At 34.9% G+C, this 19,311-nt stretch overlaps 3 protein-coding genes across 10 annotated transcripts; 1 reads left to right on the plus strand and 2 right to left on the minus strand.

The window, feature by feature from the left end:
* Positions 1–465: 465 nt before the first annotated feature.
* On the minus strand, positions 466–4,800 carry LOC124427627 (MATH and LRR domain-containing protein PFE0570w-like). 2 transcript variants are annotated; one of them, XM_046970784.1, is made up of 2 exons: positions 3,586–3,835; positions 466–3,124 (listed from the first exon to the last, which is right to left on the minus strand). In XM_046970784.1, exon 2 carries the CDS (start codon positions 3,113–3,115, stop codon positions 1,385–1,387), a length of 1,731 nt encoding a protein of 576 aa, XP_046826740.1. In that variant the 5' UTR covers positions 3,116–3,124; positions 3,586–3,835; the 3' UTR covers positions 466–1,384. The 2 variants fall into 2 exon arrangements, with proteins under 2 accessions (XP_046826740.1, XP_046826739.1); XM_046970783.1 differs by lacking the exon at positions 3,586–3,835 and adding an exon at positions 4,097–4,800 and having other exon boundaries at positions 467–3,124.
* A 180-nt stretch (positions 4,801–4,980) lies between these two features.
* On the plus strand, positions 4,981–6,157 carry LOC124427632 (pre-mRNA-splicing factor Syf2). The gene is made up of 3 exons (XM_046970803.1): positions 4,981–5,247; positions 5,340–5,776; positions 5,891–6,157. Exons 1-3 carry the CDS (start codon positions 5,158–5,160, stop codon positions 6,054–6,056), a joined length of 693 nt encoding a protein of 230 aa, XP_046826759.1. The 5' UTR covers positions 4,981–5,157; the 3' UTR covers positions 6,057–6,157.
* A 210-nt stretch (positions 6,158–6,367) lies between these two features.
* On the minus strand, positions 6,368–18,019 carry LOC124427628 (TGF-beta-activated kinase 1 and MAP3K7-binding protein 3-like). 7 transcript variants are annotated; one of them, XM_046970787.1, is made up of 11 exons: positions 17,208–18,019; positions 12,396–12,495; positions 11,883–12,021; positions 10,816–11,311; positions 9,697–10,080; positions 9,393–9,605; positions 8,644–8,795; positions 8,475–8,568; positions 7,678–7,944; positions 6,615–6,671; positions 6,368–6,525 (listed from the first exon to the last, which is right to left on the minus strand). In XM_046970787.1, exons 3-11 carry the CDS (start codon positions 11,988–11,990, stop codon positions 6,500–6,502), a joined length of 1,797 nt encoding a protein of 598 aa, XP_046826743.1. In that variant the 5' UTR covers positions 11,991–12,021; positions 12,396–12,495; positions 17,208–18,019; the 3' UTR covers positions 6,368–6,499. The 7 variants fall into 7 exon arrangements, with proteins under 7 accessions (XP_046826743.1, XP_046826744.1, XP_046826742.1 ...); XM_046970788.1 differs by having other exon boundaries at positions 11,883–12,083; XM_046970786.1 differs by lacking the exon at positions 12,396–12,495 and having other exon boundaries at positions 11,883–12,083.
* Positions 18,020–19,311: the final 1,292 nt, after the last annotated feature.

Genomic DNA, 19,311 nt, shown 5'->3' on the forward strand with positions numbered 1-19,311 from the left:
ATGATTAAAAAAAAAAAAAGAAAAAAACGAAGTTATTAAAATATCTTGTAAAAAATTATATCTCTCTTTCTCTCTCAATCGTAAATTAATAAACAAGGAACTCTAAGTATTTAATCTTTTAAAATATCATGCTCTATATCCCTATTCAAATATGCAAATGACGAAATTATTGTTCTATTCCATTGATTAATATAATATTTAATGTGCATTACATTTATGATCGAATAATTCGCACACCCAATTTGATTACTTCTTTTATAAATTCGATTTGAAATAGAAAATCTATTTTCTTTTCTTTTCTTTTTTTTTGTAATAATATACATAATCTCGCTTTTTAAAATTTTTCGTTTATTGTTTATACCAATTACCAATTACCAGACACACACACACATACAGGTAGCATAACTATATATATATATATATATATATATATATATATATATATATATATATATATATATCACAAAAATTAATCATATAATCTATTTTATATCTTTTCTTTATCATAAAATATTTATATACATATATATTTTTTTTTCAATTACAAAGGCGATATGTGAATCTCTTATTTATATTCTTAAGCGTATTGCATTACATTTGTATCACGTCCGTATATTTTACGGATAAACAAGTAACAAGTAACAAGTATGTATGTATGTATATATGTATATATGTATGTATGTTGCATGTATATATGTCGTATGTATGTATGTGCGTGTTTGTATATTTTCCTGCACGTAGAAATAATAATGGTAGTAATTAGTAAATGATCTGCATCTTTAAACAAAAAAAAAAAAAAAAAAAAAAATAAATAAAAATAAAAAAAAAATATATGTACGTATGGTCCGTATTTATCGTTCATTATCTAAGATACGACTTATTAATCAGAAGAAAAATAGAAAAAAAAGGAAGAAAAAAAAAATATATATATATAATGGTACTATCTTTAAAATCAACTTTACAATTGCTTTGGCCTTACGCATTTATCATAATCTATTGATGAATATATCTCTTTTTAACACACGATATGTCAATATTAATCTCCGTATATACAAACTCTTAGATAGTTTAATAAAAATGTTAACGCGCACGCGCACGCGCATGCACGCACGTGCGTGCTCGATCGAGTTGTGTGGTATACGTGTACAACATATGGGTAATGAGAAATACGTTAACCTTTGTGCTATATCATAATACAAAATAAGAAGAAAAAGAAAAAGAAAGAAAAAATGAATAAACGGAAGAGATCATCGTACCTAATAAAAAGAAGAGAAAAGACAAAATAATAGGAAATAAAAAAGGAAAAACAAAAAGAGAGAGAGAAAGAGAGAGAGAGAAAGAGAGAGAAAGAAAGAGAGAGATAGGAGAGAGAGAGAGAAAGAGATCAACCGTAACAAGTATGCAACTTGTAAAGTTCTTTGTTTGCGAAGCTTATATTACATCGTTCGCAATAATGTTTCAAATTAACAGATGAAGGAACATTTGTACTAGAAAAAGAAGTATCATCGATATTTGAAAGATCTTTCTTAATTTTTAGACTATTTCGGGAGTTGACTTGTTTCGCATTATGTCTCGTTGTCTCTGGTAATATATCGACATCGGCGAATTTCTTGATTTTACCACTTCTAAGATAAAAATTGTGACTCCTTAAATATTTTAACGATTGGCTTACCATAGGTAAACTCTTCTTACATTTCGCGACTATTTTATTAGATTTGCTTAATACCTTTGGCAAGGATTCTAATTTATTAGACAAATGTAAACTATCCCTGGATTCTCGTAAATGACTCGTTGTAGGTATGAATTTTGATTCGGTTGTTTTCGGAACAATTTTTTGGGATATATCGTCGATATTAAGGGATGAATTTTTAACCGATTTACGCGTTTTATTCTTCTCGGAATTATCAACAATCATATTTTCGAGATCGTCGATGATTTCTTCCTTTATCTTCACCTTAACGTTCTTTTCCATGAATTTTGTCTTTTGTTTCGTCTTCTCGTTCGCTAATCTCCACTCGCGTGTAACGTTTTCAAGTTTTTGCTTTTTACCATTGACAAGATTAATATTGTGCGATAACGGCCGATACAAATTATCAAAAGTTTTTCTTTTTCTTTCGTTATAATTGATCGTTCCTTTACGCGGTCTCAACGCACGGCCTTCGAAATTTGTTATCTTCTTCATCTCTTCTTCTTCTTCTTCTTCTTCTTCATCTTCCTCTTCCTCCTCCTCTTCCTTCTCTTCTTTTTCGCCTTGCTCTTTCGTATCCTCATTCTCTTCTTCATTCACCACTTCTATCTCCTCCTCCTTCTCGATTTTTATCGTTGGTGTAATACTCGTTGTTGCCTCAGCCAAGGACGACATCGTCCTACGAATATCGTTGCTTGACTTTGCACCGTTATGCACTTTAAAGGTACTGTGTAATTTCTTCCTTGTTTCTACATAATTAACGGAAATTTTTCTAGGTCGTAAAATGCAGGTCAAGGGATTCCTTAATACCTCGCCTTTTATGCGACGATTTCTATAGATTTTATCGTTATCCCGAGATATATTCGTGCCGATCATTTCGTTCTTTCGTTCAGATAAATTATTTATAGAAATTCTTTTGGAATAGGGACTAGGTAAAATATCGTTTCTAATGATTTCCAATGAATCATCAGCAACAGTTCTAGTTTCCACGTTTGTTTCATCATTTGTAGATTTCTTTGTAGCGCAAGATTTTTTATATTCGTTCGATATCGACCGTTCCCTTTGATTTTTTTTATCGCACCAACATTGGCAATAAGTTTTATATGACATCTTTTCGCGAATTCCACATGTCCTTGATGATCTATTCATGGGAAATGTTCTTGATTTCATTGAATCTATGTAATTGACATTCTTAACGATCGGATCCAAATCATACATTTCGTAATCGATCGGTTCGACCTTGATCTTGACATTTTTTATTTGAACCATAGGTATACCGATTCTCTCCTTCGATTCTTCTTTTTTCTTCATCCAGGACAATTGGCTTTTTAAATGTGCGTCCGTTTTCAAGCAATTCAAATAAAATTTGTAAAATTCTTCGAGTTTGAAGCTACACAAATGACACATCAACTTCGGTAATAAATCCATTTCATGCACCTGAAATCATCAAATTCTTCTCTAAACGATCAATTTAGAAATATTACAGTTTAATAAAAAATTTAATGTTCAATATTAACTAAAAATTTTTCTATCGATATTTTGAAAACTTCGTTTGAACATGCTTCGATAATATTCGACGATATTTAAAATAACAATAAAATTGTAGAAAAGTTTAAAAAATTAGAAAAATATATATACTTTTATATCCTCATAATATCCCTAAAACTAATCAAACATGGCTCCTAGAAAGAAAGGAAAAAAAAAAGCAAAGAAAAAAAAACACGATATGCCCACGTATATTTAATATCTTTGACGAGGAATAAGAAAAAAAAAATCAATATACGTTAGGCATAATTTATCGATTAAAATTACGCAATATCATTGATTATTTGGTCTTTGTGTTTATAAGCAATTTTGCAGACGTGACGTTGCGATAACCTAACTTTTTGGCGGCCTACCCTTAAAGAGCCAAGCGCGCCTATTTTCTAACTTGAGTGTATATGGAGTTCCTATCGAACAGTTTAACAATGCGCATCGATCGAATATATCGAGTCGCCGTTTCATCCTCAATCAAATTTTCATCGTATTAGGATCAACGAGAGGACGCGTCCGTCTACCGTGTGCCGTAAATTCAAGTAAGTAGCCTACTTGGAATATGAAAGCGTGGAGAGGTGCGAGGAGAAACGTAGAAGGAAGGAGAAAGAAAAGAGAAGGAGAGAAGAAAGCGAAGAGGATCGACAGGGAATAAAAGAAAGAGAAAAAGAGAGAGAGAGAGATAGAGAGAGAGAGATAGAGATAGAGAGAGAGAGAGAGAGAGAGAGAGAGAAAGAGAGAGGGATACGGAAGATAGGGATATATCGCAAAAGGACCATAATAATAGCCACGTTTATGCCCGCCAAAGAATAAGAAGTTTCTAAGTTATATGGGTGAGAGTATAACAGCATCGGCTGCGAGAAAAACGGCACGTACCATGATCGGTAGAACGGCGTTGATCTTTCTGATGTGGTTCTTCTTCTTGTCGAAGATATTTATGGAGATACCGGACTTGTTGCCGCATAGGCGGCACGCGTGGCTCGCCTCGAGGGTCTCCATAAAGCCCGATCGATCGTGCGTCGTGACGAAGGAGCACGAAGAAGAACGATCCTCGGTGGCTCTCTCACTCGCGGACGTTGCGAGCTCGTGGGTACTCGTGGGTCGCTCCCTCGCGCCACGATCTCGCATATGACTCGGCTTAATTCGGTTTAATTCGGTTATCCTCGCCTTCGCTCGGTATTTTTCGACATGACTTCCCGAGTGCGCGCTCTAGACTCACCACCCAATAACGGCACTACCAACGGAACACTAAGCTTTTAGAATCTATTTTCTACTACCCTACGTCCTACACGGTTTACAATAACAATCTTTCACAATTTACGATTCTGAACATTATTTTTCCATACGTATGTACGCATGTATTCCAGTCAATCGGTAAATTGACCGTAAGCACTTTACGGAAAATATTCTAGTCATGATTAGTTCTATCGACGATCGCGCAATCGCACTTTTGTCCTGCTTTGCCGCCACTCGAAAGAAGGGATCGAGCTGAAGTAGGTTGCATGTGAAAATAGAATTGATAGATCTCTTACCATATTTAACATCGATGTGCCTTCCTACTCTCTTTTTTATTGTTAATCAAATACCATTAATTCGATGGTGGTTTGAATATTTATTACTTTTTCTTTTTTTCATTTTCTACGGAGTCATATCGAAATATTATACATTAGAATTTTAAATAAAACACTAGTAATTTGCAATAAAATAAAAAAAATGTTAAAGAATGTTTGATTGTTTGTACTAATATAAACGCGATACAAACTATATAAACTTTTACTTTGAACGTATCGACTCTCATGTAAGATATATCGAATGCAATCGATAATTATCGAAGTACTACGGAGTATGACGTATCGCTAGTGTCGAGCAACTTTTGTTTGTAAAGTAGTGACAATTAATATTTGTTTATTTATCGATTAATACAAAATTCTTCTATAATGGAAACAAATGTAGAATTGCAAGAAAAGTCTTTAAAAGATAAACAAGTAGAATGGAAAAAACGTTTACGGGAGCTTCACACGAAAAGGGTAAATAGTTTGCACTTGAATGTATATTAACCTCAATTGTATTATTATTGTATTATTGCTATTGTACTATGTAAAGTGTTTTAACTCTGTAGAATGAAGCAAGACAAGAGAATCACAAAGAAGTCGTTGAAGAGGATAAGAGAAATAAACTTCCAGCAAATTGGGAATCAAGAAAAAGACAAGCCGAATGGATAATACAAGATGAAGCGGCTAGGAAAATTGCAGAAGAAAAGGGAGAAGATTATGAAAGAATTAAATTACTTCACATAGATGCAACGGAAGCAGAGCGCATAGCAAGAAAAAAGAAAAATAAGAAAAATCCGGATCCAGGCTTTTCAGATTATGAACAAGCTGCTGTTCGTCAATATAATAGATTAGTTAAAAATATTAAACCAAATATGGAATCATATGAAGAACTCAAAGAAAAACTTGGACCTGCATTTTATGGGGATAAAAATACAATTTTGCATGGCCTTCATGAAGATAAGAAAGAAGCAATTGATAAAATGGTTGACAATTTGGAAAAACAGTAAGAAAATTTTCATTTTTATAATATAAATTAATAAATTTAAATTTTTTACTTTGATATATAAATTCTTATTAAAAATATACTAATAAATTATATTTACTGTGATTTTTATAGGATTGCTAAACGAGAGAGGTATAGTAGAAGAAGAATGCATAATGACGATGCGGATATTGATTATATTAATGAACGTAATGCTAAATTCAATGAAAAATTAGAAAGATTTTATGGCGAATATACTCGTGAGACCAAACTCAATTTAGAACGTGGCACAGCTATTTAACTTTTTTTTTTTAATGTATATAACTAATACTTTGTGTTATTTATCAAAAAAAAAAAAAAATAATTATAGATAAAAGATATATTGTTTAAATATATTATAAATACGTATTTATTTATTGCTTACCTGTTCCTGCATATCATTTATTGCAATATACTCGCATTGAAAAGCTAGGAATATATTTGGTATAAAATAGAAACGCTTCAAAAAAGAATCCATATTAGAAAGAACTGTTACAATGAAATGATCAGTTTTAATTTCATTGTTTGCACTAATCACGAATAGAAAATTAAGATAAATTAAACTAAATTAAGTTAATTTAAATTAAATTATTACATTATTTATGCATCTCTATGTTTACAGTTTATATCCCTACATTGCTTTTATTTAAATTAAATAATTTGAAATTATATTTACACTTCTTCAAGTTTCTAATTCACTTCACATCATACAACCCAACTGTGCACTGTACCTATAAGCAAAGAAAAAACATTTAATGATATAAAAGACAAATTCTATACATCTGTTGGTTAAAACATTCAGATGTTTGAAAATACTTACGTCTTGGTGAAAAATTATGATGATGTGTAACGCGTATATGAATATCTTGTGTTTCACCTATAAATTTAAAATAGATGTTAAAAAATAGTTGAAAATTGTTTATTTTTCCAACTTTTCATTTTAAAGTAATTTAATTAAAATTAAATCATTTTAAAGTAAAGAGTCTTTAAAGTAACTTAAAAACTATTTACATTTTATTGTAAATTTAAAATAAAAAGAATTAATATGTACTTTCCCCGTACTTACCAATATATTCAATTTGCACATACTTAATAAGTATATTCAATCATATTGATTAACACATCCACATGCAAAAAAAAAAGTAAACAAAAGGGTAATAGAACAAAAATAAAAACAAAAGTACCTACTTTCCATCATTGTACTGTATTCACTGATTAGAAATACGTACGATTCATTTTAATAACTATAAATACAATAACAAATTCATTGAAATTATGTACAATAATAAATCCACCAAAGTTATGGATCATTCTAACTTGATAAAAAACAAATACTTTAATAAATCTTATCAAATTGTTTTAATCTCTTAACCGGGCTATTTAACTCATCGCAAAGATTTAACTTTTCTTGTGATAAATGAATAAATAAATCATTTGTTTCTCACTCCTATTAAAAGAGCATTATATGTTTAAATTATTCATCTTCTGTCAAAAATTTCTTTTCCGTATTATTTCATCATCATTTTTAATTAAATAAATTCACATTAATTGCAAATACTTCCAATTAACAAGTTAATAAATGAAATCATCCTTGATCGAGTATTTTCATAAAGTAACTTAAAAAATTGTGAAGAAATAATTATTTGATAAATAAATTCTACAAGATTAGTAAATGGTTTGATAAATTCTTGGTATCAGTTTAATCACTCAATAAACCACTCAATAAATTATTCAAAACTCGTTATAAAATCAAACGAAAAAAAAAAGAATTAAGAAAACATGCCGTTAGGACGGTTTGTTTGTTCGATCGAACAACTCTTGTAAAAGATTATTAAATGAGTTTGACACATTGACTTGTTCAAGCGGCAATCCATGTACCCTACCTGCATTGCCATGATCCAAAAGTCTCGGCATGTCACACTGTTCGCACTTATTCATCAACGGATGATTATCAAAGGTACACATCCTGCAAACCCACGAAGGTCCATCCCTATCTTCTTCTCTATCATTTACATCAGCAGTACCCGTAGAGGGTTGCCAAACTGGTGGCTGACTTGGCAACGGCGGTGGTGCCAGATGAGAGGACGGTAGAAAAGGTTGACCAGTATAAATGCCCTGATAAAATTCTTCATTTGTTTCACCTAAAGGTACTGTAAAAATGATAAGGAAAAAAGTTGATAATAAAATAATGTAATCATCGATGTATATATAGTGTAAAGGCTATTTATAAATTAAAATACAGTTCATTGGAATTCAAAACATACAAAACGATCTTATAAGTTTAATTAATACCTCATTAAGGCTATTAATTGAAAACGAAAATTAAAATTCATTTTTAAATACATAACGCACATTATATTTCGTTAATTAACTTTAGGCCTATAATTGCTTAACAATTGATTTTACAGATAATTGATTAAAATATTTAATTGATTAATTAAAAAAATGCAAGATGCTCAATAAGAAAAATTAAAAATCATTGAACTTCCGGTTTAACCGGAAGTCAAATATTTTATTTCGTAAACCTAAAATATTTGAGACGACATCATGAAACTTTTTTTAATATATTTTTTTCTTATTGTTTCTAACAAATGTGATATTGAAACTTGTCCTTAATTTATAATCAATCAATATACATGTTGTATATAAAATTAGATAAAATAATTTTTAACAAATTTACCTCGTGGATCCGACCACTGATCCACTTCGTCTGCAAGTCTGTCACATTCGATTTGCAATTGGTAAATTTCGCTTCGTAATTTTTTCTTCAGTTCCTACGTAAAATAGCAAACATAATGGGCTCCGTAATGGCAATATTTGAAATTCGTTCTTTTTCCAATTTTATCTACCTGAGGCGATATCGAAGAATCTGGGGGTCTCGCTAGAGACTGCAGTTCTTTCTTCATTGCTTCAAGTCGTCCCTTTTCGGCTCTTAATTCCTTGGCGAGTCTTTCCTTCCTTGCTAATTGTTCAGCGACCAGTTTTCTTTGATGTTCTGCCACTAAAAATATAAACGATCGAAGATTTAACGATTATATTTTTATGCAAGATTTGTTAGAATTTCGCAATATTATTTTTATTGCTTTTCCTAAATAGAAATTCTCTTTAGAAATTCTTACTTCGACGTCATAATGACAAAGAGTTTGGGTTGCAGAGAAGGCTAAAAAAGGAGCGACGATGCGGAGTGCAACGTTCAGGAAACATGCGAGCGAGAGAGAGAGAGAGAGAGAGAGAGAGAGAGAGAGAGAGAGAGAGAGAGAGAGGAAGAGAGGAGAGAGAGAGAAAGAGAGAGAGAGAGTACATTGCGACGATCGTAAGAAGGAAAAGCAGATCAGGTGGTCCACGTAGAATAGCCGTGGCGTGGCTATGTATAGCCGGAGCGTGGGGTTAGGAATGCGTAAATATCGTTCTCACTGTTTCATGTGGGCGTAGTACGTGCGACCGACTAACTCACAGGTAAATATACGTAGACGTTGATCTAAGAAGAGACTCCGAGGAGATAAAGGACAAAGAACGATAATCGTTATAGACCGATGTTATTTGAATTATGTATGTAACTATGTGCATATATACATATGTACATATGTAAATTCATTACCTTGGCTTAACGGCGAACGATTCTGATCCTGGCCGATTAACGGTTTTTCTTTAACGGGACTAGAGGGAGGAGAGATTGCTGTTGGTTCAGACGGAGTCGCAGGGAGACTATTAGACGAAATAATATTCGTTATTGTTGGAACCGAAGGTGTGGTCGGGGCACTCATTGTTGTCGTCGGCCTTGGCAGCTGACTCGGAGGTCCGGCAGGAAGTCCTAAAAACAAGAAACGCATTCGTTGTTGTTCGAACGATCCTTGCTTTATTGAAGTAGCTCGAAAGGATTGCAATAAAAAATGATTATATACCTGGAGGCCTCTGTGGACTAATTTGAGCGGGGGGAAGCAGGCTGTTAGGTCTGGCCGGACCCATTGGTGGTCTGATTCTTGCAGCAGCCACGCTGCCAACGCTTCCCGGGCCGATGCTAATCTGCAAGCGGCTTTGAAATCCTCGTGGGTCCAAAGACGAGGTCGAATATGTTAAACTCGAGCCTTGCGACCTGATGTCGATTGGTGCCTGTGGTTCTGATGATGGTGGCCTCAGTGTCAAGCTAACTGATGTGTAACTTCGCGCGTGATCAAATTGTCCAGCGTTTTTTCCTACAGCCAACTGAGGATCCGCGTAATGGGGTCGGGGTTCGACAACGAGATCGCTTCGTTTACATGTACCGATTGTCGGCACCGTTCGGAAGTCTGCGGATTGCATAGATTACATAAAATGAATTTATTATGTTTTACCTTGAACAATGATAAACGGCATGACTGAGATTGATCGAAGAAGGAACTATGGAGAGAAAAGGAATACTTGGCGTTTACCGTGCCAAAGAGATAAAGAATATAAAAAACGAAATAAAGAAAATAATTTGAAATAAATTTCAATGAAAATAGGAAAAAATAAAAATAAAAACAAAAAGTAAACTTATCGGAAAAAGTCAAAATGAAAAAAAAGAAAAGTAGAACGATGAATAAAAAATGAAAAGAGAAATGTTTGCGTGGAAGGTGTGGGCAAACAGAAGAACCAAGGATCGATTTTTGAATAGTGTCCAAACTTTAATTCCCTAACTGTTACTCTCAATTGTTATTAATTATATGCTCCTGTTTGACTGCTTTCTTATTTTTTTGGAAGTAAGACAATATGTTTAAGTAGTATCATTCTCGATCGATATTCGGAAGAAGTCGACGGTTAATTTCAAACCTCATGTAATCGATTGTTACGATCGTGTGTTAGTTACCATCATTGACAAAACAGTTTCGCATCGCGTTAGTGCGTGCGATCAAAAATAATATTCAACCATTTTGATTGTTATTATACTTTTGCTGTTAAACTTGAGAAAAACAAAAGAATATTGATCAAATTTGAGAAAAAGAAATAAACTACGTATATATATAACATTTAGATATGGCAGATATGTGGTGGTCACATCGTACCGCGGTTGCCCGCAGGACTGCAGGCGACATTAACATTGAGTTCGAATCCAGGAGCAACATTGCTACTTGAGCAATTGTTGCCATTGGTATTTGCGGACGGGACGTCATCGAAAAAACCGCGCGCTTTGCAAGCTGCAGGTGCGGAAGAGGGTGCAAGTGGTTCGTTCGTAGTTACGGATGGTGATGCCGCGGTACGTGAACAGCCAATAGGATAACGTCGCGCCACGCCGATGTCCAATGAGGCTGGCCTAGGAGGTCGCGAACCGTTGCCATTCGACGTAATGCGTTGCAATGATTGGTGATTCATTGCGCAGCAACGCTGTTGTTGTTGCTGTTGTTGCTGATAATGCTGCTGTTGCTGCTGCTGATGCGATTGATGATGATGTTGAGCAGCAACAGCAGCAGCAGGTGGGGGCAGTGGAAAAGCGCCCGGTGTTGGACGCGATTCTTGGGTTGCTCGTAGACTTCTTGCACATATCTCCTTGTCGTGGCTGTTCTGCAACGCACACGCATCTGAATCAGCCAGCTTTTTTTCTCTGTTCATGCGTGATTCTTTCTTCGTTAAAATCGAGCGGTCCATCCAATTTATCTTATAATTTACTGCTCATATATTTTATCAATAATAAATCTCGCGAGAGATTATAGAAAGCAATACATCTCGAGCCCACACAAGTTCCACGCTACGTGCAAATGAGTATGATAATGTGCGAGGAGTGAAGTGGTAATGGATAAACGTTCGCACATTTAATATCGAATGCGTATGAAATTTGTTATAGTTTATTCGAATCGATCAAGTATATTATATATAAATATGTATCGGTTATTTAATTTTTGGATTAAATAATTTGATCAAAAGATAAAAGTTCACAAAACAACACAAATATTATATTGAAAAGAGATTTAGTAGGATAACTGGAAAAAGAAATGAAAAAAATAGAAAAAGATTATAGATTAAAAATTATATTCATACAAATTATAATAATCAAGATGGATTAGGAAATTGTAGTTAAAAGATTGACTTGTACTTAAGGTTTTCAAAAAAAAATCTGGATAAATGTTAGCTGTACCTGTGCGATGCACTGGGAGACGACGTAATCAGGGAGCGCAGGGAACTGCTGCTTCAGCTCGTGGAACAGCTGCATGATAGCGATGTTAGAGCAGTGGCACTCCCCCATCGTGGGCCCCCATCCTCTTGGCAGGGATTACCTACAGGTGCCAGGATCTCTTGTTATCCATGTCTCATTTCTCTTCCTTCTTACTCATTCTCTCTTTCAGATTAAATTTTTATTTATTAGAACTATCATCAAAATTAATCACAAAAATTGATTACATAATATATTCATAGATCAAATCTAAATTATCATCAAATAAATACTAAAACGAACGTTCACCTTTTCAAATTGAACGACCTAATGTTTCAGAAATAAAGAGGGTTTTTTTTATTAAGTTATCCATTAACGTCACTAACCATTCACCTTTAATAGAGTTAATATTGGCCGACAGATTATTACGAAATGAAAATATTCAAACAACATCCGTTAGCTATACAAATTAGCGTTAAATATTGATATCTGTCGTACCTGTTTTTGGCCACGTTGCAAAGAAATTATTCCGGGAAGCTTAATTCTCGCACGTATTTATATTATATCGAACCGACACTTTTTATTTGGGACGAGTTTCCTGAAAATTTATTCGACGATAAAATCGATAAAAATTACGATTAAATTCAAAAAGAATAATGGATGATATTCCTGCTGCAAAATAAAAATATCGACGTTTCATCGTTTAAAAATCGTACGTAGTTGTTGATTTTCTAAATAAAGTAGATCGTGAAATTGGCAACGCGTAAGGAATCGGTGGACACCTGTGCTGAACACGCGCGCGCGTGCTCACACTACGTAGGTGTGCCACATAATTAGCCGGCACTGTCGTGGCGTTGCACGCGCGTTCACTCGCCCACGCATCCTTCCGCGCATGCGCGTTCCCGCCAATCTCTCTCTCTTTCTCTTTCTCTCTTTCTATCTTTTACTTTCAGCCCTTCTTTAATCGTCCTATTTCGTAGAGACTTCATAAATCTTTTTTTTTTCTTTTTTTTAAATTATATACTATTTAAATCGATTCTTATGCCTAAGTAATTGTATATGAAACGAAAATTATCACATATATTAATATATATGTATATTATGTATATGTATAGTATATATGTATATTACATATAGTAATATATATATATATATATATATATATATATATATATATATATATATAATATGTCCGTTTAAATTATTTTTTCAAGAAAGATCTGGCATTGTCGACTTCCACCGTACGATCGAGAATCATTGATGGGCAAGATCAGTACGATCAACAATTTATCTCTCCGAACGACATCGGATCGATCGCTTTCTTTCATATGTATGTACTTACATATCTGAGCTTCCATCGTTATATGCTCTGCTATCCGGCCGTAAGTGTGTGTGTGCGTGTGTGTTTGTGTGTGCGGACAAAGAGAATTATTTTTGTTCTTTTTTATTTATTTTTTTTTCTTTACCTCATACACCGTGTCACACGATAGAACGAAGAGGAAGGTTTTTGTTGACGTTTCTTCTTTCTATCTTTCTATCTTTCTCTTTCTCTCTCTCTCCCTCTTTCTCTCTCTCTCTCTCTCTCTCTCTCTCTCTCTCTCTCTCTCTCTCTCTGTTCCTTTCTCTTTTTTCTCTCAACGAACAAACAACAAATAATATTTCTTAAATGTATTGTACGTACGAGTGATGACTCTCGGAAATATACAGACGTTCCTTTTCAAAATAATTCTCTTCCCCGAATTTGAGACCGACGAGATCGCGGTTAAATTGCACGATTAGATTTTATTTTAATTAAATTAATTATTAAATTATCGGTATGACAGTTATATGGAAATACGATCTTCGATAGATGAGTACAGATAAGCACAGTAAGATAGACGAGAAATACTTGTCGATGCTTTCTCGCGACTTTCGAAGAGCGTCTATACGTAAATGACCGAAATACAAATAAATTTGTGTGGGCAGACATTCGTAGCGAAGGTGGTAAGTAAGTTTCGAATTCGTTTTGTAGGGAGCTATCGCTTCGCTCGCGCTAAGCCAAGCGAACGACGTCGTGCGTGCCAAAGTTTAGTTTTTCACTGGCGTAGAATCTACGTATAGCTATGTCGTCGCGCGGTCACAAAGTTAACGAGGGTATATGCCAAATATCGTTCCAAACGATATAATATATTTTATCGACGAAAATATACGGGCGTGTTCTTACATAGAAATTATTTCTAATGTGAATATATACGGAGAAAGAATAAAGGGACGTTTGTTATAATGTAATATCGAGATACTGACGTAAACAAATATCCCGTTGATTTAATATGTATCATTATGACGACAATCAATAATAATAAAACAACAACACAACAGCAACAATAACAATAACAACAACAACAACAATAACAACAATCAAAAATAAATAAACAAATAAATAAATAAATATAAAAAAGAAAGAGAAAAGAAGAAAATGATCTGATACAGTATATTCGAAAGAAATTGAAGTGCATCTCTTGGTTAGAGGTAAAAGTTTTAAGAGAAGCGATTAAGATGCGGGATAGGGTGAGTAAGGGGTTGGGCCTGGTCTGTGATGAGGGAACGTGGGACGAGAGAAGAAGAGGAGAAAAACGAAAATGCATTTCACCGAGCCGGCGAAAAAGGAAAAGCGAAATTCCAGCTTGGCGAGAAGATATTTGTGTCATGAGGAGACACACAGAGCTGCTGTTTTCGTCTACGACCAGAAACACGAGGAAAAGGGACTTCCATGAGCGTTTTCATGCATTTTTCTCATACCTTTGTTGGGGGAAGAAAAAACTAAGAGAGAGAAAGAGAGAGAGAGAGAGAGAGAGAGAGAGAGAGAGAGAGAGAAAGGGAAACTTACGAATCTATTATTTCTGTCGATACAAAAACTATGGAAAATAAATTTCATTTCGAATTAAATAAAAATTTGTTTCATTGTTCCAAAGCGAGATATCGAAACGCGAGATATTTCTCTATAGATTCGTTATCGAAATTTCGTTGCATTTCAAGTTTCAGGCGATACGCGAGAACGCATTATTATGATTAAAACTATCTCTTTCTTTTTTTAGTATTTTGTTTTCTACACTGCGTTTCTATCTCCAACAATTTGTGATTAAAACTGTCTGTTCCTTTTTTTAATATTCTTTTTTTACATCGCACTTGTATCTCCAAAAATTCGTGATTAAAATTATCTCTTTCTTTTTTTAGTATTTTTTTTTTACACCGCGCTTCTATCTCCAACAATTTGTCATTAAAGCTGTCTGTTCCTTTTTTTTAATTTTTTTTTACGTCGCACTTGTATCTCCAAAAATTCGCGATTAAAATTATCTCTCCCTTTTTTTTAGTCTTTTTTTATACCGCGCTTCTATCTTTACAAATTTTTAAAATTTTTTCCAAGCAGAATAATTTCCTTCGAGAGAGTTAAAACAACTTTCGATACAACTTCTTTTTGGCTTTTTTCATAGCGAATTTACATATAATCGTGGGGTTGGAAAGATGAATGCGGCGATTGAGAGAGGGTAAATGATATAGCCTGCATTTTGTAAAGCATCGAATGAAAATAAGAGAAAAGAGAAGTAATTGACGAAGGTCTATAACGTTAAACAGAACTACGATATATATAAGTATGTAGGCCGAGTTTTGCGTTAAAAAATAAACGTTCGAATGTGAAAAACGTGCTTTTAATATCTTTTTTGTAGCAAAAAAGAAGAAGAACAAAAAAGAAAACACGCTAATATCGTTCCTCTCTTATTGGATATTGCGAATGTGCAGCGGTTTATATTCATATCAATTAAATCGAATTAAATAGAACTACATGTATTTATATATACACATCTGTATTATTTAACGACGTGCCGACAAATTGAAATGATATGTTTCGAAGTTTCGTGCAGAACGTTTATCACAACTGGATGGTCGCGTTTGTGTCGACTATTGCATAATCAAGATGATTTCTTCCTCTGCATGTAAACCTCCCACACCACCTTCTCCCTACCACCCTTCCCCCACCACCGCTACGAGTGATTTCGCTGTGAAAACAAGCAAGTTGTCCACTGAAAGGAACGTGTTTCTTGATCCACGTGGACAACTTCTAAATCGATCAATATTGAGACTGTCAAACTATCATAAGTGATAAAAATTTAATTTCGTTTAATATAATTACTAATGACTTAAACGTACATGTTTTGCGCGTACTACTTTCCATGAATTATTTATTATTTCTAGGTTATCTTTTGTATAATTTTTAAATAATAAAAATAGCGGTTACCGTCCATATCCAATAAGTAACAATTAATTACTTTTAAATAAATATTTTTCCTTCTCTCGGACGAGAATCAAAGTGTACATATCGTACTTTTTTTAAAATTTGTTTCTAATGGTTTCAATCGAACGTCAACGATAATAATGATATTACGAACGACATGTGTCTACACATCGAATACATATATATTTTATTCATTGAAAAAATTCAATTTTCGATAATAATCAATACACGAATAATCTTCATTATCGATTTTAAAGAAAAATAAACTCGCTATCGAATAAAATCAAAGATATCCGTAGAAAAATAATAACAGCATAGATGTGGGATTTTTATTAGTTAAAGATGATCAAAGGGAAGGAAAACGAAAACAAAAAGAAAAAAAGAAAAATTTCTTGGAAGACAAATACGCGTCGTTGCATCGTAGATAGTAGAGAACGTACAACGCGCATTCCGCGCAGCGCCACGCGAGTGTATTTTCGCGTGGAGAGCGCGCGCGCAAAGAAGACAGCGAATAAAAGTCAAAGAGCGCTTCCTTTCCCTCTAATCACCCTCCCCAGCTCTTCCTCCCTCGCTCTATCTTTCTTTCTTACTCTCTCTCTCTCTCTCTCTCTCTCACTCGTTAGCTCGTTAGCTCACTCACTCTCACTCGACAGTGGCGGCCGCGTCAGGGACGTAGAGAGAGAAACGAAGTACGCGGCTTTCGGCTCTTCGGAGAGCCGAAGAAGAAGCGAAGAAGCGAGACCGGAGGCCGAGGCCGCTTTTAGAAATGACTCTCGTCCCACCTCACCGCACCCCCCACCATTCTCACTCTCACTCTCACTCTCTCACGTCCTACAGGAGACGCAGATGCAAGGGCGTGCGCGCGCATACATACACGCGAGTGCGAGCGCGCCTCGTTGCCTCGTTGCCCGTTTTCCATGTTTAGAGGAGAGAATAACGAGAGAGAAAGAAAGAGAGAAAGAGAGAGAGAGAGAGACAGGAGAAAGAGAGAGAAAGGACAGAAATGAACGAAGAAAGAAATAAAAAAAAAAACAACTCACCGGACGGCGGCCATTGGAGAAGGAAAGAAGTCGTCGTGTCGAAAGGTTAAATATACGCGAACAAGTCGTTGAAAACGGTTTGATCGGTCGATCGCGCTCCCGGGCTCTTTTCAAACGTCGATTAAGATATTTCTTTTCTTAGGAGTACGTATTTATGTGTATATTCGTAACGCACAGCGCGGTGTCACTTGTCCGTCCGAAGGCGCGCGCGCGCGCGCCCACTCGTCAGAGCACTCTTTTCCTCCTCCTCTCTCTCTTTTTCTATCTCTTTCTATGTTTTTTCTCTGTTTCTCTCAAGAGTGCGCCTCGTGTTCACTCGTTTTCCTTCATATGCTCTATTTCTTTTCTCTTTTTCTTATCTTTCGTTTTTTATCTTATTTTCTCCTTTAAGAATCTCTTCGCCTAATTATTATCTCGAGTTGCACACCAACCGGAAGCGCGCGCGCGCGCGCTATCCCTTTTTCACTCTTTTTCTCTGTCTCTCTCTCTCGCGTTTTCTTGAAATCAGAGCGACGCGAGAACGACCGTCCGTCGAAGGCAGCGATCAGCTGTCCACTGCCCCCCACCTAGCAGAACGTCTACCGCGCGATTCTAGCGAGCAACCGGCGAGCGAGCGAGCGAGCGCGCGCGCGCACACCCACCCGCCCGTAATCCGATCGCGCATACTACCGTTCTCTTTCTCTTTCTCTCTCTTTCTTTCCTTCTTTTTCTTTCTCTCGTTCCTTTTCACTCTTCGTGATTTTACATCTATGCAACATGCGCTCTTACGACTCGCGTAGTCGTTGCGCCGCCGGCGGACCGCAGCGAGTGCCTCTCTCTCACTATTTATGAATGGGAAGAGAGAAAGGTCTCGCCAGAGTCGCTTGCTCCTCCCTCGATAACTACCATGAGGAAGGGGAAGTCGCATGGCTATTTTAAACACACATCGGAAACACGTTGCGATACCTTTCTGACTTTTAGATAAGATCGTTCGGTCTTTTTTTATTCGTTTGCCTTCCGCACCGCCACGGTCAGAGAGAGAGAGAGAGAGAGAGAGAGAGAGAGAGAGAGTGAAGAAAGTTCTTTACCGATGCATCACGAATGCCCTCTTTTGTCGTTCTATTCAAACTTATCACTCGCTAATGTACCGATCGGATCTTTATTTCTCGAAGAAAGATTGCGGGAAAATGTTTCCATCGGAGTAACGGCTTAAATTTACTGGAAAAACACAGGTATATATATATATATATATATTCACTTCTCAAATATAAAGTCAAAAGAATAATGACAATTGTAATAATAATTATCGCAATAATAATAATTAATAATATAATAATATAATATTATTATTAATGATAATAATAATAATTATAATAATAATAATAATAATAATAATAATAATAATAATAATAATAATAATAATAATAATAATAATAATATAACCGCTACTACGAAATATCCAATTAGACGTTTATTCGCGCATTCGCTTCGTTCAGGTTTTATTAATAAAGTCGAACGACGTCGCGATTCAGTTGCCATCTTCCAATATTATTATTATTATTAATAATCATTCACGTTTGTAAACTAATTTGCAAACGTTCGGAGGAGCACGCGGAAGATTTGCAAAAATCGCGCATAATGGTACGACAAAAAACCGCCGTATTCTTTCTAAACGGAAAAATCGTTTTACTTTTGCTCTTATCGGACACTTATAATCTTCTCAGTTACGTACGCTCGCTTATAAGTGGATAACGAAAATGTAAACGTAACAAGGTATTTCGCGTGCCGAAGAACTCGTAGAAGAAACGTATGTACCGTGCAATGCCGAGCTAGTCGAAATATATGTATGTATGGTACGTATGTACGTATGTATGTTTGTATGTATGTATATATGTATATATGTTGTACATTCCTTCTTTGTATTACACGACGAATATCCTTTACCCCCTAATGATTCCATGCATAACACCTTCTCAAGATTTTGTATTATATTAAATGATGAAAAAGCTTATGAGAAGCTAAAAACAAAGCGTTCTGACTAATGCGATAAGTCGTCTAATAACATTTTCAAACAAAGTCCTTAGATAAAGATTCGTTTTAAAAGACTCGTGCTCCGGATGGATTA

The sequence above is a fragment of the Vespa crabro genome, chromosome 10 (genome assembly GCF_910589235.1).
Source record: "Vespa crabro chromosome 10, iyVesCrab1.2, whole genome shotgun sequence".
NCBI classification, from domain to species: domain Eukaryota; kingdom Metazoa; phylum Arthropoda; class Insecta; order Hymenoptera; family Vespidae; genus Vespa; species Vespa crabro.

Excerpts from the sequence above, each read along its gene's own strand:
- LOC124427632 (XM_046970803.1), top strand. The coding sequence starts at position 5,158 with ATGGAAACAAATGTAGAATTGCAAGAAAAGTCTTTAAAAGATAAACAA. Across the intron at positions 5,248-5,339 it reads GGGAGCTTCACACGAAAAGG|AATGAAGCAAGACAAGAGAA; the intron begins GTAAATAGTTTG and ends TTAACTCTGTAG. Across the intron at positions 5,777-5,890 it reads GTTGACAATTTGGAAAAACA|GATTGCTAAACGAGAGAGGT; the intron begins GTAAGAAAATTT and ends TGATTTTTATAG.
- LOC124427628 (XM_046970786.1), bottom strand. The coding sequence starts at position 11,990 with ATGGGGGAGTGCCACTGCTCTAACATCGCTATCATGCAGCTGTTCCAC. Across the intron at positions 7,945-8,474 it reads TCAGTGGTCGGATCCACGAG|TACCTTTAGGTGAAACAAAT; the intron begins GTAAATTTGTTA and ends TCATTTTTACAG. Across the intron at positions 6,526-6,614 it reads TCATAATTTTTCACCAAGAC|GTACAGTGCACAGTTGGGTT; the intron begins GTAAGTATTTTC and ends CTTTGCTTATAG.
- LOC124427627 (XM_046970783.1), bottom strand. The coding sequence starts at position 4,348 with ATGCGAGATCGTGGCGCGAGGGAGCGACCCACGAGTACCCACGAGCTC. Across the intron at positions 3,125-4,096 it reads ACGCCGTTCTACCGATCATG|GTGCATGAAATGGATTTATT; the intron begins GTACGTGCCGTT and ends TGATGATTTCAG.